This window comes from Somniosus microcephalus, chromosome 1 (genome assembly GCF_052327205.1).
Source record: "Somniosus microcephalus isolate GS21.2 chromosome 1, FLI_Smic_1.0, whole genome shotgun sequence".
Taxonomy (NCBI): domain Eukaryota; kingdom Metazoa; phylum Chordata; class Chondrichthyes; order Squaliformes; family Somniosidae; genus Somniosus; species Somniosus microcephalus.
Genome location: NC_140987.1, coordinates 422102271 through 422128256, shown reverse-complemented (window position 1 = coordinate 422128256; position 25986 = coordinate 422102271). Strand labels below are relative to the sequence as shown.

General features: G+C 42.6%; 1 protein-coding gene across 3 annotated transcripts in view; it reads right to left on the bottom strand.

The window, feature by feature from the left end:
• Positions 1-25986, bottom strand: part of LOC147125232 (ubiquitin carboxyl-terminal hydrolase 12) — a 48227-nt gene that overhangs the window by 5295 nt on the left and 16946 nt on the right. For all 3 annotated transcript variants that reach the window (XM_085999652.1, XM_085999631.1, XM_085999642.1), the window contains 7 exons: positions 24742-24822; positions 23437-23650; positions 14358-14584; positions 11676-11752; positions 5986-6069; positions 5047-5244; positions 1053-1131 (listed from right to left, as the gene is read on the bottom strand). In XM_085999652.1, the coding sequence (XP_085855778.1) occupies positions 1053-1131; positions 5047-5244; positions 5986-6069; positions 11676-11752; positions 14358-14584; positions 23437-23650; positions 24742-24822 (960 nt within the window). The remainder of the gene's footprint in view (positions 1-1052; positions 1132-5046; positions 5245-5985; positions 6070-11675; positions 11753-14357; positions 14585-23436; positions 23651-24741; positions 24823-25986) is intronic.

The window sequence follows — 25986 nt, the reverse complement described above, 5'->3', positions numbered from 1 at the left end:
TTTTTGTGTCATTTCTTTTGCAAAGCAGGTTATCAAATGGACTTGGAAGTAGCCCTCAATACTCTACAAGAGAAACATTGCTAAATGACAATGATGTTTTATAAACGGGATTATTAAACAATGTGTAATCGGTGTCAACCACATGTGCAGTGTATTGCTATCTGTTTTCTCTTAAATTTCATGAAACCTGAATGTGACTTTAATATTACCCTGTTAATCTAAAAACAAAGATTAATACAACTAGGAAATGACCACTGGGGAATGAGTTACCTTTTTCACAGAAACTTACAGAACAGGAGGCCGCCATTTGGCCCATCTGTGCTGCCTCTTTGAAAGAGCAGTCGTGCTTAATCCTACAGCCCCGCTTTTTGTCCGTAACCCTGCAAGTTCCTCATCCCGAGATACCTGCCCAACTCCCTTTTAAAATTATTTATGGAATCAGCTTCCACCACCTTTTCAGGCAGAGCCAGCCAAATCCTGACAACTCAGTGAAAACATGTCTTCTCATCTCCCTGCTAAATCTTTTGCCAATGTTTTTAAATCTATGACCGCTGGTTATTGACCCACTCAGAGGGAATAATTGTTCTCTATCTACTCTTTCAAAACTTATCTTGAAAACCTCCATTAGGTCACCTCTTAACCTTCTCTGTTCTAAGGAGAACAGTCCTAACTTTTCCAACCTCTCCTCATAACTGAAGTTCCTCAGTTCCTTGTTCAAAGAAAAAAGCTTTAAAAAAGTGAATCAGAGTTGTAAGTGGCAACAAGTAGGCACAGATACTGTTACACAAACAAATGTAGATCTTTTCCCCATAGAGGGCAATGACCCTGGAGCTTTCCTTTATTTATTTCCTTTACAGTGCAGATGGAACTCTTTTTTTAAACCATAAAACTGGCAGCAGCTGCTGAAACGATGGGATGACTTCTGCCAGTCAGTGGAATATTCACTGTCTCTTTAGTATTTTGGGATTTTTCCATACAAGGTTACAGCAGCAAAAAGAATCATTAAGGAGCCATGCAACAATGGGCTAAAGATCATAAGCAGAAGCAATTACCTCCACAATATCGTCATCAAAGAGCAACCAGAAACCATGGCTCTTTACAATGGTGATATAATGTCCACGATTAGGACCACTATAAGGAAAAGAAGTATACATTATTACTAGTGGACCTTCCATGCCGTTATTCATGGTAAGTCAGAGGATAAGTTATAAAATGTATAACATATGTAAGTTACTAATTTACAATAACTTAAGTCAAACTGTGTTATTACAAAGCATTGCAGAAGTGTTATTGATAACTCCTGGCTAGAATTCTAGGCTTATGTACCTGTTTGCATGGAAAAAAAAGAGTAAATCTGTGACCTTGATGGTATGCAAAGTTAGTTTAACTATGCAGTTAATTAGCCTTTTTCCTTTTTAAAAGCCGAGGATACAGGAAAAAAAAAAGGTAGGAAAGATTTTACAGATTAGAGAGAGGTAGGAGGTAAGTTGTTGAAACTCCCTATAGCAATACTGGGGACATGGGCTGTGGTGTACGGGTTAGCAGTGTTGCGAGAGTGATTCTGCAGTTTAGGAGCAGAGGTCTTGGGTGTGAGAGCACTGAGGGGGTTGCGTGAAAGGGTCTGAAAAAAAAGGGGAGTTGATCAAACACTGGGAGGGGTGGCTCATGGGATTCAGAGCTTTAGCAAAGCAGGATCTGGCAGGAGGAGGAACGAGGTGTCAGGTAATAGCAAAATTTGGGGAGAAGAGGGTGGGAGATGAATCCGGAGGTGTGAAACATGAAAGGGAGTGCTGGCTGTGACAGTAGTCGGAAGGTAGACTGGGTGTGGCGGTAGTGAGGTTTGGGAGCATTAGAAACAGGAGGTTGCATGGTATGGAGGTGGTTACAGGGCGCAACTAAAAATGAACTGTGATAGGGGATTTCCTGGTGGCCAGTTGGCAGTGGGGAGGGATCAGAGAAGGGTGAGACATCTAGTCATAACAGGTGGTGTGGTGGGCAATTTCATAAAAGGGTATCCTGACAAGTGATTTGGGGGAACTCAGCTGCACTCATTTGTCAAGAAATACTTAAGAAGCATTTTACCCATCATGACGGAGGGGTAAATCATGCCATTTCTCTTTCCCATTTTGACCTCAACACTGCCCCCCGCCCCGTCCCGCACCACTGAGTATTTAGTCTAAATAAAAAGATTGCCCACTGTTACAGAAACCCTTTGAAGAAATCCTACCCTCGCCATGACCTCCTTGCCAATACCAGGAACTGGTTTTTGAGTTCTTTAAGTCGATACGGATTTGAAAAGTATTGATGCACTTAGAAGCCAGCTCCCAGCAATGACTAGGAACATGTATTTTAACCATGTGGAAGTGTAGGTGAGTTTTTTCAGTGCCACATTGGGTTGGTGTTGTGGCAGTGGAGGGTAATGGGGGAGGGTTTGGGGAGGGGGGCAGCCAGTGGCAGTGGGTGGAGCCAGCATTAGGCCTGTGGAGTACAGCACAGATTGCAGTGAGCAACAGCACCACCTAACTTGTAAAATGAATGGTTGAAAAGTATGATAGATAGGCATGATGGAACTAGTATGTTAAAAAAGCATGATGGACATAGGTGTGATAGGAATACGCAAGGCTTTTAATATATACTGGCATATATAGTCAGAGAATATGCTGATTTAGAATACAGATGCTACAAACAAAGTGCGATAAAGAAGTGTTATAGGAAGCAAGTGTGATACTTACAGGAAGTGTGAGATATGTATCATATGTATGTACACACTATCTATATTTGTAATCTTTCAAACAAAAATGTATATAAAATATGGGATGCAACATTCTAAATATGTTAGAAAATATAGTCTACCTATTGTAATTAGGGAAATTGTAATTATATATAGGTGGCACAAGAGTTGGTACCTTTACTGGTGTCTTAAAATACTCTACAAATCTAGAAAACATGTTATTTTCCCTCCTCCTCTCTGGAAAGCAGCAACTCATGCTGAGGTATGGTTCCACTGATCATGCCTGAGGGGGAGGGAGAGACAGTCATGCTTGAGCCAATTCTACCCTAACCTGCGATCCACACATGCACTTTCCTACAAATGGAACTGGATAGTAATACATAGAAACATAGAAGATAGGAGCAGGAGTAGGCCATTCGGCCCTGCTCCGCCATTCAATGAGATCATGGCTGATCATCCAAATTCAGTACCCTGTCCCTGCCTTCTCCCCATATCCCTTGATCCCTATAGCCTTAAGAAATATATCCAACTCTTTTTTGAATATATTTAATGAACTGGCCTCCACCGCCCTCTGTGGCAGAGAATTCCACAGGTTCACCACTCTCTGGGTGAAGAAATTCCTCCTCATTTCAGTCCTAAATGGCTTACCCCTTATCCTTAGACTATGACCCCTGGTTCTGGACTCACCGGCCATCATAAACATCCTTCCTGCATCTAGTCTGTCCAGGCCTGACAGAATTTTATAGGCAAGAGAGCCCCAGTGGGCAGAGGAAACGCTTCAAGGACACCCTCAAGGCCTCCTTGAAAAAGTGCAACATCCCCACCGACACCTTGGAATCCCTGGCCCAAGCCTGCACAAAGTGGAGGAGAAGCATCCGGGAAGGCGCCGAACACCTCGAATCTCTTCGCCGGGAGCAAGCGGAAGCCAAGCGCAAACAGCGGAAGGAGCGCATGTCAACCCAAGCACCCCACACACCCGCCCCTTCAACCACCGTCTGCCCCACCTGTGACAGAAACTGTAGGTCCCGCATTGGACTCATCAGTCACCTGAGAACTCATTTTTAGTGTGGAAGCAAGATATATATATTACACACACACACACATTGGGCAATCTCAAATGAGTTCCAAGTGGGCATGGGTTCAAAGCACAAATTCCCCCAATTTAATGCTAAATTCGTTATCTCACTCAGAGGCCACAGGATGGTTGGAGATGAAGACAACTACAGCAAGGACCAATGTGTTATATAATGGGGAAAATGGTAAATGCCACACAGAGACTCTTTCTGAAGTTAGGGATGAGGCACTTTGTTGTGCAGTGTAGAAGGGGTTTTATTTATGCTATTTCTGGCCTTGGACTGCTTGATGTTGACTCTGTGGACTTGAAATATTCAATTTCCCACTACCACTTTGATGAACACAAAATTCAATTTTGTTTTTAAAAAAGTGGGTGATAATGTAGACATCTACAATGAGAAGCAATGTCTTGTAAAACTGACCCTGGTAGCTACGGAGAGCAGAGATAAATTGAAGAATTTATGCAGGAGTGACAAATGCACAACCTCAGAATCTTCCCACACTATAACAATGATTTAGCAAGTGCTAGTTAACACTGCATTTTATCATCTTCAATCATGATCTTGTGGAGAACCGACAGTCTAGCCATCTCTCTCTACTGATGTGGAGATTCTAGCAGATATTAGGCAGTCCTGTACCCTCCTTCATCTTGTCATTGTATCAAGCCCAGGAACAAGAGATGAGCTTCTCTGCAGTCCATTTGTTTTGTGCATTTTGTTTTTCTAGTTTTCCATTTCAACTACCTAAAGAATGTGATGATTTTTCTCAAATGGGAAACCTGGGACATCAACCCCGGAGCTTGTTTAGAGCCATCAATGACACTAGTGCAACTTCTAAACTCCTTTCTATCTGCATCAACCAGATGGAGATGACCATGACAGAGCGATACTAATTTGGGAATATATTCTACATTGATGAGCTAAAGAATCAACCAGCTTGCTGTACTGTACACATTTGGGATTTTGTTGCAAGGATTCAACTCTAACAATGCAAGATTAGATCATTAAAAATCTAACATATGCACTGACTGAATAATGTAATCTGTATTCACCCAGTACCACCCACATTAATATGCCAATGTATCGGCTCTACACTACAGGTTACCACTTAAATATGAAATGCTTTGCTACGGCAAAAAGAATACTTGAACTTCAAAAATATCATTTGCATGCAGAGTATCTCAGAAAAATACAACAACAGGCTTTCCGTTGATTCTGGAGAAAACACAGCAGTCAAATTACCTGCCGCAGTGAACAACTACAGCTACAAGATCATACATTCGGTCTGGATTGGTGGCATCCCCTGATGTGTTAAAGAGTCTCAACTCCAGGGGAAAAACCACCCTGTAAGAGAGTTTAGTGTATCGATGGAGCTGATCCATGTATTTGAACCTTTTCAAATGCAAAGCAAGAATCATTGGCAGTTTCTTCACCCTCATTCTGCAAAAGGAAGAGTGGAGAAGAAATAAAATAACGTTGTTTTACCAGTTTGTACACATTTCAATTCACAGTAGGATATGAAACAGATATACTTTGGAACTTCAGAATTTATGGTGTACAGGAAACTTTGTGCTATCCGGCACCGAGCTGTTGCCGTCCCATCAAAACTGCCGGACAAACCAGCGCTAATGCTGAAACATACGGAGATTTTGAGCTCTGTATCTGGCAACAAACCCTGTTGCTTAGCAACAGCTTCTAAACAGTCGGCCATACCTTGCAAGCGTCTCTGTAGCTTAGCAACAGCTTCAGCGAGACCTTGCAGAGCTTGACTGTTGAGAAAAAAGCAACGAAAAGAAAAAAAAAACAACGAAAAGAAAAAAAACCTAACGAAACAGCTCCTGATTTTTGCCGGTGCCTCCGGATAACAAAGTTTCCTGTACCTAAATCTATTTCAACAATAATCAGTCTCATTCATATGTTTTACATCACCAATTAAGCCATAACACTTTCATAATCATGTTACAGTATAATCAAGTTAGGTGTTATGGACACTATACAGTAAGGCCAGATGTATAAATCCTAAAGGAAGAAACTGAGGCAGAGTAGTGGATTTATCTAGCTACAGCATATACAAAAAAATCATATGCTTATTACTGTTCAAAGATAACTTTTTTCAAGCAGCTTTAAATTTGGTAAACCAAAACCATTATTTATTTGGTTTTACAAAATGGAAGTGCTCACCTCTTTTGTGCTTCCTGTTTACTGCGACATTGCTCACAGTAGTACTTGTATTCACTGCATAGTGTCTCAGTGTTACTGAATCCTCTATAGAATAAAAATGGTAAACTAGTCAAATATTAACAGATGCACACTCAGGATACATCAAAAGATTTTGAAAATTATTAAATATGCTTTAATGGTGAAACAAGAAAGAAATATAGTTATCACTTCAAAACTGTGAGCCTGGGTATATGTCTGGCTGCTGTAGTTGTTTCTCAGTCACTTAGCCCATTTTGTTAATGTTCTTTTTTCAGAAACCTAGATGAAAGATCAATCTTCTACAATGTGCCTGGATAGTAAGTGATGGCAACAGTAAGTATTGGCAGATTATTTGATTTTGGGATATATCACAACTAAGCCCAATCGTGGCCTTGCCTGATGTCCACATATCTGTGCACTTTCAACCTAAATTACTCTTAAAATAAATTTCATTTTTTCATTTTTCCAATCTATTTCCCTGAAGAGTTTGCAAATGTTGTTTTTGTGACCTAGACGAGTGGTCAAGGCCCATAGTACACATCACACTCGGGTTAAAAACAATAGCAAAGATATTTTAGTAAATCAAGAAGTAGTGTCTTGGTGATATCAAGCTTAGAATTTAAAAGCCCGGATAATGCTGGATGGAAAGATTGAGGGAAGTAGAGTTCCACAGTTCTCAGTTCCTGGAAGAGAATTAATTTGAGTAGAATGGGATGCCATAAGTCTTAACTTCAACATAATAGAGATGCGGGGAGTAGGAAGATCATGTGGGAGGAGTAGGAAGATCATGTGGGGGGGGGGGGGGGGAAAGAGTAGGAAGAGTATGTAGGATGGCATATCTTAAGGATAAAAGATTAGAGTAGCAATGACCATATTAGTACTGACAAAACAGAGAGAAAGATACATAAAAGATTAAAACAGGAAGAATGATTGAGGCGAGAGAAAAATTGCCCATCAGAGCCTAGGCTTTTCCTGTTTGTAGTGACAAATGGAGTGCTCAAAGAGCCTTTCCACATATAGGAACAGTATTCAAGTCTTGGACAGACTTTTCCTTTTCAGAGAAGTGAGTTGTTGAAGAGAAAAAGAGGAAATTGATCTTCTCGTAGGAAAATTTTGCAACGGAGATGTGAGTTCCAACTGAGCTCAGAAGAGATAGCAAATCTGAGGTCAATAAATGAAGGATAAAGAGTGGAGCCATAGAGGTGTTAGCATCTTCATCTAAAGCTATCTTGTGACCTTGTACTGGACTAATTTAAGAAAGTTAGATATTGTAATGGGTCAGCATTCTGGGAGGATGAGACTAAATGAATTAAGGGCGGTCTTCTGCCAAACCTATCAGGCAAGCTGTTGGTCGGACTTGCAAGAGATGTACATAAATAGTCTTCAAAAGATTGAATAAAACAATATTTTCACTGCCCCTTCAAAGGACATGGAAAATTTAACAATTGCACTGCAATAGGAATAATGGATGTGTACAATCTGAAGGAATTTATGAATGCAGTGAAATCATTAGCAAAACGAGTGCATAGGGTTAGATAATAAGTGGAGGTGGTATATAGCAAGACATAAAGCTTCTGACTGTTCCTGCTATGTAGAAAAATCCTAACTGCTGATTTTATAACTGGTGCAGGGGGTTTTACCCATTAGAGATTAAGATTAAGGAAAACCAATGAAAACTTTTCCCCACACTTAACTGTAACACCTGATTCAGATGTGTGGCACCGACAGTGAATGTAAAAAGTGGTAAAGCAATTCATTACCGAGCAGTGATGGTGCTCCCCTTAAGAATAAAGTTCATCCCTGCTACTCCCTCCTCCCAAAAAAACCTCTGCAGTCTTCATTCCTAGCTTTTTGCAGGTAACAGGGGAAGGGAAAGAATGAAAATATAGAAATAATCTTGCGGGCATTCTGATTCAGAACATGTCACATCAAAGATTTTCAGCTGCTTTAGAATTTTGCGCGGCTGTGTCACACAGATTACTGAAGGGATAGAAAAGCACTGGGGAACTTCAGTTTAATTGAAACTGAATTGCCATCATCTCAGTAATAAAAAGCTTACCTGATGTTGCTATCACAGGTATGCACCCAGCAGTGGAAAAACACAGAAAATGTCCTGTTTCCTAAAGTAAAATTAGATAAAGTAGCATTTACTTCGAAAAATTAAAACTTTGGAAATATTTTTGACACAATTACGTCTCCTTAGTCTCACTTCTTATCAAGAAACAAAGGTGAATGATCATGACCTCATCTTGAGCAGGGCTCATTTTTCCACAGATGAGCACATACCAAAAATTGCTTTAGTAGGTAAGCCTCCCATGACTATAATGGCAGTGATCCAGTTTCAGCAGAGGCCTTCCCATAGGCTGAGTAAAGGTTAGCACACGTTGGGCGAGGTAAAGTCCATAATAGGATCAATTGTGCACTCTGTGGAAGAAGCAGGATTGGTGGGCCAAAAGATTTTTCCTCATTCCATGCTTTCATGCTCATTTTACAGTGACTGAAAATGGGTACTTCTAAATTTTAAATCTAGTAAATTGATCTCACAGGCTGCATAATGATATTTTGTGAAGATGCTTAACCTCTCTTCAAAGAGGGTCTGAAAATGAAAAACTCAACTATTAATTTTTGCCCTTGCCCAAAAGCTTGCATTTTGGACTTCAGTAACTTTTAGAACCAGCTAGATATTTGGTGTTCTGCAAAACCATGTCAGCAGGGAAAAAAACATAACTGTCTTTTAAAGTGTGACAATAAGTAGCACTAAATACTGTACAGCCATGAAGAATAAAACTATAATATACTTAAGCAATGCCAGTCATCTGAAAACTCTACACTGCCACTATTTAATACTTGCCAGTTACAAAGTAATTTGTTTGTTGCAGATCCTTTATCTTTCTTTTGTAAAGATATTTAATTATATAGACTGTAACACCTTAAGAAACGTCTATAGTGCAGGTAATCATCTAGACTTGAACAGCACATCTTCAATCCTGCATCAACTTTTCTTCCTTTCTAAACTATTTACAATTTCGAATTCATTTGCTTATTAGAGCCACATTTTGCACCAGTTGAAATCAAGCGTGCTGTTTATTGTACCAACAAAAACATTAAAACATAACATGGTAGATCAAACAACATATGCTTGCGTGCAAATTGTTGCTGCACACCATGATTAATACACCGAGATATTGTTCCATGGTATCAATCTATCTAGTACACCAGCCAAGCAGCTATTCTTCATAAACAGATGATTCAACCTTAGACAGCATCAAAGCGGAGCCCAATCCTAGTTTCATCCAATATCCACACATAGAAGCAGAAATTACTGGATAGCAATTGAGAAAGGCCGATGGTTTTCCATCTCTGGTCTGGGATGGTCCTAACAGGCCAACTGTAGCACCCCAACCACCATCAGCTAAACTCAGCAAAGACTAATAATCAAATCCATAAAAATTCTGGTTTGTATAGTGTAGTACTACCTAGGTGCTGCCTTAATCCACGAAGCCAAATTGAGGAACTCCTTAGAGACAAATCTAAATAAAATGTAGAAAATCTCTCTAAATATCAGAAAAACTGCCCATTAAAACGACTGTTCAGACATCATGGACAGAATTCTCTGCCTACATTTCACAAATAACAAGCTAGCAAATGCACTTTCAAAAAAACTGCCAAACCACAATATTTAACTCTATGTAAAAGGGTTGTACTTGAAGATAGTGGGTCTCATAGCTTGACAGCAAATGTCTGCTGGTTGGACTCTGGCACATAAATCTCTCTCTAGGGAGATGGATTCCTCTGAATAGCCACAACAGATGGAAATCAAGGACTCAACCACACAGCCGCCCCGCTGGAGCTTGGAGCAGCCGGTAAGCTGCAGCTTGTTATCTTCGTGATAAATTCAGATGGAAAGCAATTGAGCAGTGTGTGCATGAGATGGAGAGGGAGTGTGTGTATGTGTGAGAGATAGAGGGGAGAGGAGGGAAGGGGAGAGGAGAAGTATGGGAGAGGGAAGAGACCCATAAAAGTCACAGTTGGAAAAGACAGCCAGTTTTGGCAGAAGAATTCCATGTGAGTAAAGAAGGGACGTGGGTGGAGAGAAAGTGGGTTCAGCATAAGGATACCCAATGTAAGATCACAGCCTGACCATAAAGTTGTACCATGGGGTTGGTCAGCCTCACAACCTAGAAAAAGCAGCAGAGCCCACATGGCTGGAACCAAGGTGTTTGGCAAGCAGCGAGGCAAGGAGGTGCAAGCAGGCATCTCAAGACTATAAGGGGAATGCATCTCAAGACTATAAGGGGAATTCAGAGAGTTGAGCTGCAATCCAAACAGGCAAGGAAAGATTCATAGGCAATAAGTGTACTTCCACTTATTCCAACCATCTATTGAAACTGTACTATCGATTGATAAACATTACCTTCATCTGTAACTCTGAATTGTCCCTCATACTTCTGTGCATAATGATCAGGATGGCCAATCACCAGTTAGCAAGAAAGAGCTTTTATTTACACCTTTACAAAATATGTAAATTTTTCTGTTTATAAACACCATCCCTAACATTTAACACTTTCAAATTTAAATCACCGAGAACCAACTCAGTTAGATAAAATCAGTTCAAAATGAGGATAATTTGAACAGTAACCAGGTCTCCATTTAGGCTCAAGGCGCACCACAATCAAATATTCCATTCTTAATAAGCACCGTTCTCTAATGAAATCACTTGTGTTATCCATAACCTCAATTCATATTACGTGGGGTTTATCTCGTTTGAATAAAAATAAAATCCCAATCTGGATTCATAGACCATTTTTACTCACTTCCAATTCAATCAAATTTATACTAAAGGTGACATGGACTCCAACTCAGAGGAAAAGTGAACAGTTTAGACTGATCTATTTTATACAGGAGGGTGGCGAGTGCATTGATCAAATGGCCCACAGAACCAGTGGAAATGGATACCAACAGAAAATTCAAAAGAATGAGGCAAGAACAAACTTGCATTTCTATAGTACCTTTCAAGACATCCCAAAGCACTTCACAGCCAATTGAGTGCTTTTGACATTTAGTCACTGTTGTAATGTATGGAAACACAGCAGCCAATTTGCGCACAGCAAGGTCCCACAAACAGCAATGAGATAAATGATTAGATAATCTATTTTAGTGATGTTATATATTTATTTATTTGTCTATAGAACACTTATTTCTTTTTATATTCCTTGATAAGTCGATTTTGGAATTTCTCTTTGCCTTCCTAATGGGTTTTTAATTTCTCTCCTAAGTTCTTCGTATTCGTTTTCATCCTTTAAGGTAAGCTAATGTTAAAATGCAACCTGATTTTAATGTGAACGGTTACTGCTATTACTAATGGAGCAGATGTGACAATGCCCACCTTCATTTGGTCACTATGCTATCTGCAGTTGGATCAGCTGCATTGACCAAACGCCCACACTCAAACCATTTGAGCTGAAACTAGACAACTCAAAAACGAGTTCAATCTGAATAGATAGATTTGCAATTTGAGAAACTAAATAGCACTTTAGGAACGTGGGTAAGATACCTTTCAGAAATATGTAAATAATTCTTCCGTATCTCTAGTCTTTCAGTATGAACGTGCGTCAAGCAGAATATATATTGTCTCTAATAATATATGTGCTTAGAAACCTTTACATACCTACCTTAAACAATGAGTTATTGAAGTATTTTGTTCTACATCAACTGAAAGATCCAAAAAATCTTCATCTTTGCTACTAACCTGTGGAGAAAGAAAACATGACATTTAACCACAAAATGTTAGTTAGAATTCTGTCATGACAGCTTTTTTTCTGCAGTTTATTTTATTTTGGGGAGTGGGGAGGAAAAGATGGTGATTCAGACAATATACAAAAGGCAAGCTTCCCAGACAGCCTAGAGGCTAAAGGTACTACCTGGTGCAGCACTACGTCAGATCATGCCCAGTATCAGGGGAAAGAGCGTTTGTGGCCCTGGACAGTGCTGTGCAGAGAGGTGAATGGACAGGTATTGAATCTCCCACACTTGAATAGGAAGGTGCCGGGGAAGGGCAGCAAGTGGTAGGGGTGATGGAAGAGTAAACCAGAGTGTCACAGAAGGAACGCACCTTTTGGAATGCTCATGGGGGGAGGCAGAGATAGGTTTGGTGGTGGGATCATTTGGGAGGTGGCAAAAATGGCAGATGATGATTTGTTGAATGCAGAGGCTGGAGGGGAAGATGATGAGGGCAGGGGAGCCCCTTTCATGGTTGATGGGGAGGGGGGGGGGGGGGGGAAGAGAACAGGTGAGGACAGAAGCATAGGACATGGGATGGATTCGGTCAAGGGTCCTATTAAACATGGTGAAGGGGAATACTTGGCTGAGAAAAAAGGAGGTAATTTCAGAAGCTCTGGTGTGGAAGATGGCATCATCAGAGTAGATGCGATACAGACAAAGAAACTGGGAGAAGAGAATGGCAGCCTTACAAGAGGTGGGGTGGGAAGAACTATAATCCAGGTAGTTGTGAGAGTTAGTGGGGTTGTAATAAAAGTCAGTGGACAGACTATCCCCATAGAGAGATATATATAGAGAGAGAAGTTCAAGAAGAGAAAGGAAGGGATGAGTCAGGAATGGACCATGTAAAGGTATGGGAGGGGTGGAAATTTAAAGCAAAATGAATTAAATTCTTGAGAGCAAGGCAAGCTGGAGGCAGCATTGCCACATTCAACTATGGAAAAAAAGAGCAGCGAGAGGACCCGAGTAGGACTAGATAAGAGTGTTCAACATATCTTACAAAAAAAGAGGCATAGCAGGTTCCAATTACAACATGTTTTATCTGGAATAAGTGATTGAACTATTTTTCCTTCACCTCCAATGTGAGAACATTAGGTCAATGGAGGAGGATTGGGGTGGATGGACAACATCAGAAGAGTTGCAAATATAGGCAGGTAGGGACTGGACATGAGGGAAAAATTGAAGTTGAGATAAGGAGAAATAGGTTTGGGTGGGACAGCAGCAGGCTGAAAGGATTGGTCTACTTGGGCAGTCCCATTTGTGGCTCTTGAAGAGGAGGCAACAGAAGTGGGCTGTGTGAGGTTGAGGAACAACAAGGTGGAGGCCATGATGATGTCAGTAACAGTCTGGGAAATGATGACTTAGTCTTCAGTAGTTGGGGCATGGTCTGGGGGAGATAGGAGGAATTGTCAGAGAGTCGCCATTCAGCCTCAGTAAGAGAGGTCTTTCTGCCATACAACAACAGTGCCCAACTTTGTCAGCAAGTTTAATAACTACGTCAGGATTGGACCGGAGAGAATAGTCCACTGCTAATTCAGAGGGCGATAGTTCTCTATAAAAAGATCAAGTGAGGTTAGGAGGTCTGATGGAGGAGTCCGAATGGCCTCCTTCTGTGCTGTAAGATTCTATGAAATGCTCAAACACAAGAGGAAAAAAGGTGTCGACTTACTTTCTTCTTCTACCAGGCTCCTGGGCCACTGGAGCCAGCTTTGCTTTACCAGTTTTTCATGCTTCCCTTTCTACCTCTCTACTCCCACCCTTTGATCGGTGTCCCATAAATATATTTTTATTTCTTTGGTTTCTTTCATTATGTCATCTACTGTCTCATACACATCATTTCTGCCATTTAAACAGCTCATGTTCTCCACTTAACCATGTTACAAGTAATTCTATTTCTTTTTCTGTGTGTGGTTATGCTTCCCCCCACTTTTCAAGCGATCATATCACATATAATGCTTTCAAACAAATTCCCTACTATAGAAATCCAACTCATGGACTTACAGTTTCCAAGGTCTGATTTTTACTCTTTCTTAAATACTATTTTTTCAATCGGAATACTACAATTAGGAGGGGTTATTCTGGCAATGTGAAAAACTAAGCTTTAATCAGTACAAAATCTCCAATGTAAACATAGCCCTCAAAGGGTTATATCCTGTTTATTTTAAAAAGGCATCCTCTAGTGGCTAAAGCGCCAATGGAAACAACCCTGCAACGTAAACAACTGTGTTTCGGTACTGCTGCAGGCATTGAAATCCTCCATAAAAGGGGCTTCACTGGGTGCCTCTGATGGTAAAGTCCCATCTGTGGCAGTGGTGATGGATTGCCCATCTTATCTCTGGCTGCTTTCACTAAAGCGCAGTTCTGCAGACTTTCGCTGGCATTCTGGAAAGCCCCAGCCAGAATGATAAAAGTTGCAAAAGCCCAGTATAATTGGGGCAGATTTGGCAACAACAGAACCAGCACAATTATGGAATATTCTGTAACAAACAGGGCATCAAAGGCCCTCTTCCTCAGCACCATTAACAAATGCAGTACACACTAACTTATAGATTTCAACACTTTCCTTTGAAACTCACAGTTTCACAGTTAAGACACCTCGTTTCATTTGTTAGTGTTCCTTGAAATATTTCGTGCACCCAGGTCGGTTCCGTTTTATCGCTTTCGTCACTTTCAACATTGCCGTTCTGCAGCTTGCCGTTCTGCTTCTCCTGTTTCCTTTCCTCTTGTAATAGATCAGCAATCGTGTTTAAAAGGTAGTTCAGGAACTCATGTGCATCTTGCTGCATATAATTATCAAACAATTCTGGATGTACCAAAAAACAGAGTCGTCAGTGACGCTGACCAAACTTGCATTATTAATCAGTACAGACTACATTTTGATTAGCGCCTAATTTACTCAATAACTTTCTAAGAATTTGCCGTTTTAGCTTCAGTAAGGAAAAGTGAAATTTTTCCCCCAAAATGGGTCTTTGTACCGAGTTCTTCAAAACCAGGTTTTCAATTAGCCAGCAATCATATGGTGTTGCAGTGCCACACAAGCCAGCATAATGAAGGCAGAAAGCCTGACTAAATAAATTGAGGAACTCTGTCACTTGGATTTAAATTGCATTGCCACTGTCTCATTAACTTTTTCAGATGGTGCTATACACGGTCAGAAAGAGAGTTCACAAGACCCAGGAAAAAGTAGGTTTGTGCATCCACTAGAACAAGGTAAGTTGGGCCATTTATATTTCCAAGTGCAGCTTTTGGAAAGCTTTATTAACCAACTTCTGTCTCATTAGCAATCCCCTTTCCATCCATTCTAATTGACAATCACTATTATGGAAATCATGCAAAATTAAAATAGGCGGAGCTGAGCGGCAGAGCGACTACAAGAGGCTCCAGAGGCCCAGGTAGGCCCCAGTGCGGCATCGGCAGCGGGTGGAGGCGGAGCTGAGCGGCAGAGCGACTACAAGAGGCTCCAGAGGCCCAGGTAGGCCCCAGTGCGGCATCGGCAGCGGGTGGAGGCGGAGCTGAGCGGCAGAGCGACTACAAGAGGCTCCAGAGGCCCAGGTAGGCCCCAGTGCGGCATCGGCAGCGGGTGGAGGCGGAGCTGAGCGGCAGAGCGACTACAAGAGGCTCCAGAGGCCCAGGTAGGCCCCAGTGCGGCATCGGCAGCGGGTGGAGGCGGAGCTGAGCGGCAGAGCGACTACAAGAGGCTCCAGAGGCCCAGGTAGGCCCCAGTGCGGCATCGGCAGCGGGTGGAGGCGGAGCTGAGCGGCAGAGCGACTACAAGAGGCTCCAGAGGCCCAGGTAGGCCCCAGTGCGGCATCGGCAGCGGGTGGAGGCGGAGCTGAGCGGCAGAGCGACTACAAGAGGCTCCAGAGGCCCAGGTAGGCCCCAGTGCGGCATCGGCAGCGGGTGGAGGCGGAGCTGAGCGGCAGAGCGACTACAAGAGGCTCCAGAGGCCCAGGTAGGCCCCAGTGCGGCATCGGCAGCGGGTGGAGGCGGAGCTGAGCGGCAGAGCGACTACAAGAGGCTCCAGAGGCCCAGGTAGGCCCCAGTGCGGCATCGGCAGCGGGTGGAGGCGGAGCTGAGCGGCAGAGCGACTACAAGAGGCTCCAGAGGCCCAGGTAGGCCTCACCAATCTCCAATCTCAGGGAAGGAGAGAGTTAAAAAGCCATTTAAAAAAACAGCTGAGGCGGAAGTCCAGCTCGTGAGTTTTTTTTTCAGAAGCGGACCTGGTGGGAAGCACCCAGGTGAAAGGTATTTAAGGAGGGTGGTGGCTTAAACCCGAGTTCCTACAGAGTAGGAAACCCCACCCACCCTCCTCCTCTAACCTAGTAGTCTTTTAGCAGCTGTCTAAAAACAGAGGTCACAAATTTTTTGGTCTCAGTTTCTTTTCAGCAGGGCAGGAACCGGGAGGAGCGGGAAGTCGGCGTAGGACCAAGGGGACACAAGACCGGGAAGTCAGCGAAAGACCAGGGAGGTAAGACTAACTGGTAAGTACTTTCCTCAAACCTTCCTAGAAAGTAAAACCAAAACTAGTGGGATTTGGTTAGTTTAAAAAGGAATAAGTAAGCTTCGGGAAAACAAAAGTCGATAAATAAACTAAAACTAGAAAATTAAAAAGTAATATAAGGGTTAAGTCATGGCAGTAGAGCTCGGACCTGTGTCATGCTCCTCCTGTAACATGTGGGAAATCAGGGACGCTTCCTGTGTCCCTGACGACTATGTGTGCGGGAAGTGTGTCCAGCTGCAGCTCATGTGGGACCGCATGACGGCCCTTGAGCTGCAGATGGACTCACTTTGGAGCATCCACGATTCTGAGAGGGGTGTGGATAGCACATTTAGTGAGTTGGTCACACCGCAGGTTAAGGCCAGCGTAGACAGTACATGGGTGACCAAAAGGCAGAGCAAGGGCAGGAAGGTAGTGCAGAAATCCCCTGGGGTTGTCTCCCTTAGCAACAGGTTCACCGTCTTAGGTACTGTTGTCGGGGGGGGTGACGCATCGGGGGAAGGCACCAGCAGCCAGGCTCATGGCACCATGACTGGCTCTGTTGCAAAGAAGGGAGGGAAAAAGAGTGGCAGGGCTATAGTAATAGGGGATTCGATTGTAAGGGGAATAGATAGGGGTTTCTGTGGTCGCGACCGAGACTCCAGGATGGTATGTTGCCTCCCTGGTGCAAGGGTCAAGGATGTCTCGGCGCGGGTGCAGAACATTCTGGAGGGGGAGGGGGAACAGCCAGTTGTCGTGATACATGTTGGTACCAACGACGTAGCTAAAAAAAGGGAAGAGGTCCTACAAGTAGAATTTAGGGAGTTAGGAGCCAAGCTAAAAAGTAGGACCTCGAAGGTAGTAATCTCTGGATTACTACCAGTGCCACGTGCTAGTAAGAGTACAGAGAACAGGATAGTTAGGCTAAATACGTGGCTTGAGCAGTGGTGTAAGAGGGAGGGTTTTAAATTTTTGAGGCATTGGAACCAGTTTTGTGGTAGGTGTGACCTATACAAAAGGGACGGTCTACACCTGTGCAGAGATGGAACTGATGTTCTCGGGGTAATTTTTGATAAAGCAGTTCGGGAGCATTTAAACTAGTATGGCAGGGGGCTAGAAACCGATGTAGTGAAATAGAGGAAAGTGAAAGGCAGACAGAAATAAATGGTAAAAGGGTGAGGAACAAAAAACAAAGGGCCAAACTAATTCATAAAAAATGTGAGCATAAAAAAAGCCTGAGGGTTTTATACCTTAATGCGAGAAGCATCAGGAACAAGGTAGATGAATTAGCTGTGGAAATAGAGGTTAATAATTATGATCTAATTGGGATTACGGAAACATGGTTGCAGGGTGAGCAGGGCTGGGAGCTTAACATACAGGGGTATTCAGTATTTAGGAAGGATCGACAAAAAAGAAAGGGAGGAGGGGTAGCATTGCTAGTAAGAGGGGATAAATGCAATTGAAAGGAAGGATATTAACTCAGTTAATACAGAATCTATATGGGTGGAGCTAAGAAATAGCGAGGGGCGAAAAACATTAATAGGAGTGGTATATAGGCCTCCAAATAGTAAAATAGAGGTTAGGGAGGGCATCACGAGGGAAATTAGAGAAGCGTGCAATAAGAGCACAGCTGTCATCATAGGTGACTTTAACTTACATATAGATTGGACTAGCCTAATCAGTAAAAATAATGAGGAGGAGGAATTCCTTGAGTGTTTAAGGGATGGTTATCTGGATCAATATGTCGAGGAACCAACTCGGGAACAGGCTATATTGGACTGGGTACTGTGCAATGAGAAGGGACTAATCAGTAATCTTGTTGTACGGGGACCCTTGGGTCAGAGCGATCATAACATGATCGATTTCTCACTCGAAATGGAGAGCGAAGAAATTGACTCAGAGACTAAGGTCCTGAATTTAAACAAGGGGAATTATGATGCCATGAGACGGGAACTGAGTAGGTCTGATTGGACAACGTTCCTGAGAGGACTGGAGGTAGATAAACAATGGCAAACATTTAAAGATAGAATGACAAAATTGCAAAAATTGTTTATACCAATCTGGCATAAAAGGAAATCTAAAAAGGTGACTCAACCGTGGATAACAGGGGAAATTAGAGACAGCATAAAATCCAAAGATAGGGCGTATAAAATAGCCAAAAAAAGCGCCAGAGCGGAAGATTGGGAACAGTTTAAGATAGAGCAAAGGAGGGCAAAGGGCATGATCAAGAGGGGCAAAATAGCTTACGAAAACAAGCTGGCGGAAAATATAAAAACTAACTCCAAAAGCTTTTATAAATATATCAAAAGGAAAAGACTGGTGAAAACCAAAGTTGGTCCATTGCAGTCAGATACGGGGGAATATATAATGGGAAATAAGGAAATGGCAGATCAACTAAATGCATACTTTGGGTCAGTCTTTACGAAGGAAGACACAAAAAACCTCCCTGGGATATCGGGAAAAATAGGGACATTGGCAAAGGAGGAACTGACGCAAATCAATATCTCTAAGGATATGGTGTTAAGGAAGCTAAAGGGATTGAAGGTGGACAAATCCCCAGGGCCTGATAACATGCATCCTAGGGTACTGAAGGAGGTGGCCCTAGAGATAGCGGATGCACTAAGGATGATTTTTCAGAATTCATTGGACTCGGGAACAGTGCCGATGGATTGGAGGGTAGCTAACGTTACCCCACTATTCAAAAAGGGGGGTAGGGAAAAAGCAGGTAATTACAGACCTGTAAGCCTTACATCAGTTGTGGGCAAAATGCTGGAGTCCATCATTAAGGATGAAATAGCGGAGCACTTAGCAAATGGGGACAGGATAGGACAGAGTCAACATGGATTTACAAAGGGTAAATCGTGCTTGACTAATCTATTGGAATTTTTTGAGGGAGTAACTGGTAGAATAGATGGGGGAGAGCCAGTAGATGTGGTGTACCTGGACTTCCAAAAGGCCTTCGATAAGGTCCCACATAAAAGATTAGCATGGAAAATTGAGGCTCATGGGATAAAGGGGAAAGTTTTGGCGTGGATAGGGAACTGGCTGTCAGATAGAAAACAGAGAGTTGGAATAAACGGCTCATTTTCTGAATGGCAGGCAGTAACAAGTGGGGTACCACAGGGATCTGTCCTGGGCCCCCAGCTGTTCACAATTTACATTAATGACCTGGATCAGGGAGTCGGATGCAGCATTTCCAAATTTGCAGACGACACTAAACTAGGAGGTGGGGTGGGCTCAGAGGAAGAGACCAGGAAGCTCCAGAGCGATTTGGACAGACTGGGCGATTGGGCGGATAAATGGCAGATGCACTATAATGTGGACAAGTGCGAAGTTATCCACCTTGGGTGCAGGAACGGGAGGGCAAATTATTATTTAAATGGCAATAGATTGGGAGAGGGGGAAGTACAGAGAGACCTGGGTGTTCTTGTACACCAGTCACTGAAGGCGAGCATGCAGGTGCAACAGGCGGTCAAGAAGGCAAACGGTATGCTGGCCTTCATAGCAAAAGGGTTAGAATACAGGAACAGGGATACCTTGCTGCAGCTGTACAGGGCACTGGTGAGACCACACCTCGAGTACTGTGTACAGTTTTGGTCGCCTCATCTGAGGAAGGATGTTCTTGCCATGGAGGGGGTGCAGCGGCGATTCACCAGGCTGATACCAGGAATGGCGGGAATGACCTATGAGGAGAGACTATGTAGTTTAGGGATGTACACACTGGAGTTTAGAAGATTGAGAGGGGACCTCATAGAAGTGTATAAAATTCTGACAGGTCTAGACAGACTGGATGCAGAAGGAATGTTTCCCTTGGCGGGTGAGAACAGAACTAGAGGACATAATTTAAGGATAAGGGCTAAACCATTTAGGACAGAGATGAGGGGGAATTTCTTCACTCAGAGAGTGGTGAACCTGTGGAACTCATTGCCACAGAGGGCAGTGTACGCCAGCTCATTAAATATATTTAAGAGGGAATTAGATATATTTCTACGGGCAAAAGGGGTTAAGGGTTACGGAGAGAAGGCGGGGACGGGATACTGAATTAAAGGATCAGCCATGATCTCATTAAATGGCGGAGCAGGCACGAAGGGCCGAATGGCCTACTCCTGCTCCTATCTTCTATGTATCTATGTATCTATGTATTATAGTTTCAAACCTGCCTCAATATTCTAAAAAATTTAAGAGAAATTTTGAAATACACAAATCACTAAAAGTAGCGACGCAGGTCAATAAGGCCATAAAAAAAGGCAAACCAAGCACTAGGGTTTATTTCTAGAGGGACAGAATTGAAAAGCGGACAAGTTATGCTAAACTTGTATCGATCCTTGCTTAGACCACACTTGGAGTACTGTGTACAATTCTGATTGCCATATTATAAAAAGGAACTTAAAGAAATTATTAGTAAAAAAACAGTACTAGCAAAATTAATGGGACTAAAAGTCGATAAATCCCAAGGACCGGATGACCTACATCCTAGGGTTTTGAAAGAGGTGGCCGTTGGGATAGTGGATGCATTTGGTTGTCACCTTCCAAAATTCTATAGATTCTAGAACAGTTCCTGCAGATTGGAGGATAGCAAATGTAACCCCGCTATTTAAGAAAGGAGGGAAGAGAGAAAACGGGGAACTACAGACCTGTTAGCCTCACATCAGTAGTTGGGAAAATGCTGGAATCTATTATAAAGGATGCAATAACTGGGCACTTAGAAACTAAAAGTAAGATTGGGCAGAGTCAACATGGATTTATGAAAGGGAAATCCTGTTTAACAAACCTATTGGAGTTCTTTGAAGATGTAACTAGTGGAGTAGACAAAGGGGAATCGGTAGATGTGGTGTATCTGGATTTTCAGAAGGCCTTCAATAAGGTCCCACACAAGAGGTTGGTGAACAAAATTAGGGCACATAGAATTGGGGGTAATGTACTAGCATGGATTGAGAATTGGTTAACAGACAGAAAACAAAAAGAGTAGGGATAAACGGCTCTTTTTCAGGATGGCAGGCTGTGACTAGTGGGGTACCGCAAGGATCGGTGCTTGGGCCCCAGCTATTCACAATCTAGATCAATGATTTGGATGAGGGGACTAAATGTAACATTTCCAAATTTGCTGATGATACAAAGCTAGGTGGCAGTGTCAGTTGTGAAGAGGCTTCAAGGGGATCTCGACAGGCTCAGTGAGTGGGCGAGAACATGGCAGATGGAATATAATGTGGATAAATGTGAAGTTATCTACTTTGGTAGAAAAAAAAACAGAAAGGCAGAGTATTTCCTAAATGGTGAAAGATTGGGGAAATCAGATACTCATAGGGGCCTGGGTGTCCTTGTACAGGAGTCACTGAAAGTGAATGTGCAGATGCAGCAAGCCAGTAGGAAGGGCAAATGGTATGCTGGCCTTCATTACAAAAGGATTTGAGTACAGGAGTAAAGAAGTCTTACTCCAATTATATAGGACCTTGGTTAGACCACACCTGGGGTACTGTGTACAATTTTGGTCTCCTTACCTAAGGAAGGATATACTTGCCATAGAGGGAGTGCAACGAAGGTTCACGAGATTGATTCCTGGGATGGCGTGACTGTCGTATGAGGAGATTGAGTAAACTAGGCCTGTATTCTCTTGAATTCAGAAGAATGAGAAGGGATCTCATTGAAGCATACAAAATTATTACAGGGCTTGATAGGATGGATGCTGGGAGAATGTTTCCCTTAGCTGGGGAGTCTAGAACCAGGGGCCACAGCCTCAGGATAAAGGGTAGGCCAATCAGGGCTGAGAGGAGAAGAAATTTCTTCACACAGAGGGTGGTGAATCTTTGGAATTCTCTACCCCAGAGGGCTGTGGAGGCTCAGTCATTGGGTATATTCAAAACAGAAGTCGATAGATTTCTGACTAGTAAGGGATATGGCGATAGGGCCGGTGAATGGAGTTGAGGCAGAAGATCAGCCATGATTTCATTGAATGGTAGAGCAGGCTCAAAGGGCCGAATGGCCTACTCCAGTTCCTATTTCTTATGTTCTTATATAGAGGCATTGGAGAAGGTGCAAAAAAGATTTACAGGAAACTGTGCGCTATCCGGCACCGACGGGACCGAGCTGTTGCCGTTCCCTCAAAACTGCTGGACACTCCAGCGCTAATGTTGAAAGATACAGAAGCTTTTGAGCTCCGTATCTGTCAACAAACCCTGTTGCTTAGCAACAGCTTCTAAACAGTCCAAGCGTCTCTGTAGCTTGGCAACAGCTTCAGCAGGCCTTGCAGAGCTTGACTGTTGAGGAAAAAAGCAACGAGAAGAAAAAAAAACGAACGAAAACGGCTCCTGATTTTTGCCGGTGGCTCGAGCATTCCGGACAGTTAGCCTCCGGATAACACAAAGTTTCCTGTACAAGGATGATACCAGAAATGCGAGGATATACCAATCAGGAAAGGATGAACAGGCTGGGTCTCTTTTCTCTTGAAAAGAGAAGGCTATGGGGTGACCTAATAGAGGTCTTTAAAATTATGAAAGGTTTTGATAGAATGGATACAGAGAGAGTGTTTCCACTTGTGGGGTAGAGCAAAACTAGAGGTCATCAATATTAGATAGTCACCAAGAAATCAAATAGGGAATTCAGAAGAAACTTCTTTACCCAGAGAGTGGCGAGAATGTGGAACTCGCTACCACAGGGAGTGGTTGAAGCAAAGAGTATAGATGTATTTAAGGGGAGGCTAGATAAGCATATGAGGGAGCAGGGAATAGAGGGTTATGCGGATAGAATTAGATGAGGAAAGACGGGAAGAGGCTAGAGTATAAACGCCAGCATGGACTGTTTCCGTGCTGTATATCCTACATAATCCTATGTAAAACAAACCAGGATTGCTACTCCTGATCACTATCCAGTCCAAATTCAAATTTGAAGCAAAATATTTTTACAATTATTTCCACTGTACTCTCAAATTCACTTCAACTTAACAGGAGTATAATTTTAAACTAGCCTGTAATAAAGTCAACATTTAGTTGCAACCAATGTTTCCCCATAAGCTGAGCGGCAATCGGGAGGTTCTGCACAGTCTGTTCACCTGTAATGCTGGAAAAAGATACAGCACAGCAAGTTTAAAGGGACCACGCACCTAAAATAAAAATTAGAGGGAACATTGTAATTCAAAGCCTGTGTTGCAACCAAACACAAATAGTAGAAAATGTCCACATTACCATTTTCTTTTCTTAATCTTGATATGAATTTCTTGGGTGGTATCACACCAACTTTCTTTTTCTGTGTTGCTATACTATTAAAGAGGTCAGATAGGCACGTGAGCAGACTTTCCTTCTTCTTGGGCTGCACCTTGTAAGCCAGAACCTTTTCCCGAAATGGCCGACAGAAGTAAAGTGCTTGTAAAACGGAATTGCAATAACAAGTATTGCCGAACTATCAAGATAAAAAGTGTCAAAGATGCACAGTAAGTAATAGGAAATAAGTAATAGGAAATAACGTCTGTCTTTGTTACTGCTAGCGAGTTAATGACTCTTTCAGATTATATTAAATCAGCTGGTTCACACTACTGAGCTCAAGAACACTAGAGCCCGAAAGAGATCAGTAGCATTTGCTGTTTAAACAAAAATGTACATTTTTAATTCAACAGAAACACCGAGATTAACATCTTTAACTAAAGTCACCAGTTTGAATTTTAAAACAACGTATGGCAAACAATACTGGAATATCATTCTTAATGAGCCTTAGTTGTCTATATAAAAAAAATTAAGTGCAGTTTTGTTAAAACTCTTATTACACTGGAATTGTGCCCATCATGAACTCTGACTGTTTAAAGTTCTCCTGTGGCCATAAATGGCTAGTTTGAAAAGCCATCCCTTGCATCCAGGGCACATAGGTCGAGGAGTTGCCCCTCTCCCATGGGCTACATGGATTCAAACAAGGCGTAAGATCAATGCAAAAAGAGTAAATTATATACTTATTCTGTCTTAATCTGGACAAGCTCTCTAAGGTTTGATTTCTGCTTTCTAGCATATTGCCCCAGGAAGGTTGGCAGATTACTACATTCTTACAAGGGGTCTCTAAGGCCTCGAACAGTCTGTGGACGACAGCATTATAGGTTTCTGTTTCTCCAATCTCTTTGCTCTTAATAGCCAGATAGAGAGAACTGGTCAACTGCTTCTACACATTTCTAAGTGGATCAGTCAACACTTTATTGAGTTCCTTTCTTGAAAACTGCGCTGGTCGGGCGGAACGCCCTGTCCCTGTGCTGCATGGATGTTATATATTCAATCAACAAAGGGGTTTCTGCCACTGGCAGGTTTACGTGCTTGATTTTCCATATTTGGAGTTTTTACTACTTTACCAGTTTGCTTCCACTCTTGTGAAGTAGGCACTGCCTGTTCCAATATAATTCCAATGCTTTAAAAGGAAAAATACTCCTGAAAAAAGGCCTGGAACTCATTTTGAAACGGATAAAGGAGAAGCTAGTCTCAAGACTGCCCCAGAAGATATTAGCAGAAACTCACATTGACCAAGCCAAAGTAATGTTCATTTACGGGAAACTGTTCCGGCCCAATCTCTTTCTCCAAAGCAGAGGCATTGGTGCCCTAAAAACACAAGACAAAGGAGGTCATCTACAGTAGTCACAAAGCAAAGAACTACGTTCTTGGATAACATTCACACAATACTTCTGAAATTAGCTGAGAAGTTTTCACGTTAAAAAAAAAGCTTCCTATCCACATTATAGGACAGTACAACATCTGAGAGAAAGAATTAAAGAAATTAGTCAGTCATGTTCTTGCTGCAGCAAATGCAGACAATTTTGTATTAAAAAATGTCATGTAGACAGGAGTAATGGAACAACTCCTAGTCACTGCCAGGACCAATTTCAGAATGAAAAATGGAGGTAAGGGAACTTTCACAACTTCCATCATCCCTGTAAGGCATGCTAGGTCTATTGATGCAGCCGTACTGCACACAACAATGAGAGAGCAGATTCTTCAAGTGCACAGCAGTCACTAAAGCTCAAGATATACTCTCACTCTGCCATCTTATTTTTATTTTAAGATTCCAAAGCCAGCTCTTAATCCCAGGATGCACACTTATGCAGTATGTTCAACAGACATCCTATAGTGCTGCCCTTGTCCTGCTTGGTGGTAGAGGTCACAGGTTTGGAAGGTCCTGTCGAAGAAACCGTGGCAAGTTGCTGCAGTGCATCTTGTAGATGCTACACACTGCTGCCACAGTCCGCTGGTGGTGGAGGGAGTGAATGTTGAAGGTGGTGGATGGGGTGCCAATCAAGTGGGCTGCTTTCTCCTGGATGATGTCGAGCTTCTCAAGCTGCACTCATCCTGGCAAGTGGAGAGTATTCTATCACACTCCTGACTTGTGCTTTGTAGATGGTGGAAAGGCTTTGGGGAGTCAGGAGGCAAGTCACTCACTGCAAAATACCCAGCCTCTGACCTGCTCTTGTAGCCACAGTATTTATGTGGCTGGTCTAGTTAAGTTTCAGGTTAATGGTGACCACCACCCACCCCCCCCCGCCACCCATGATGTTGATGGTGGGGGATTCGGCGATGAGAATGCTGTTGAATGTCATGGGGCAGTGGTTAGACTCTCACTTGTTGGAGGTAAGTCATTGCCTGGCATTTGTGTGTCACGAATGTTACATGCCACTTACTAGGCCAAGCCTGAAGGTCGTCCAGGTCTTGCTGCATGCAGGCATGGACTGCTTCATTAGCTGAGGAGTTACGAATGGAACTGAATACTGT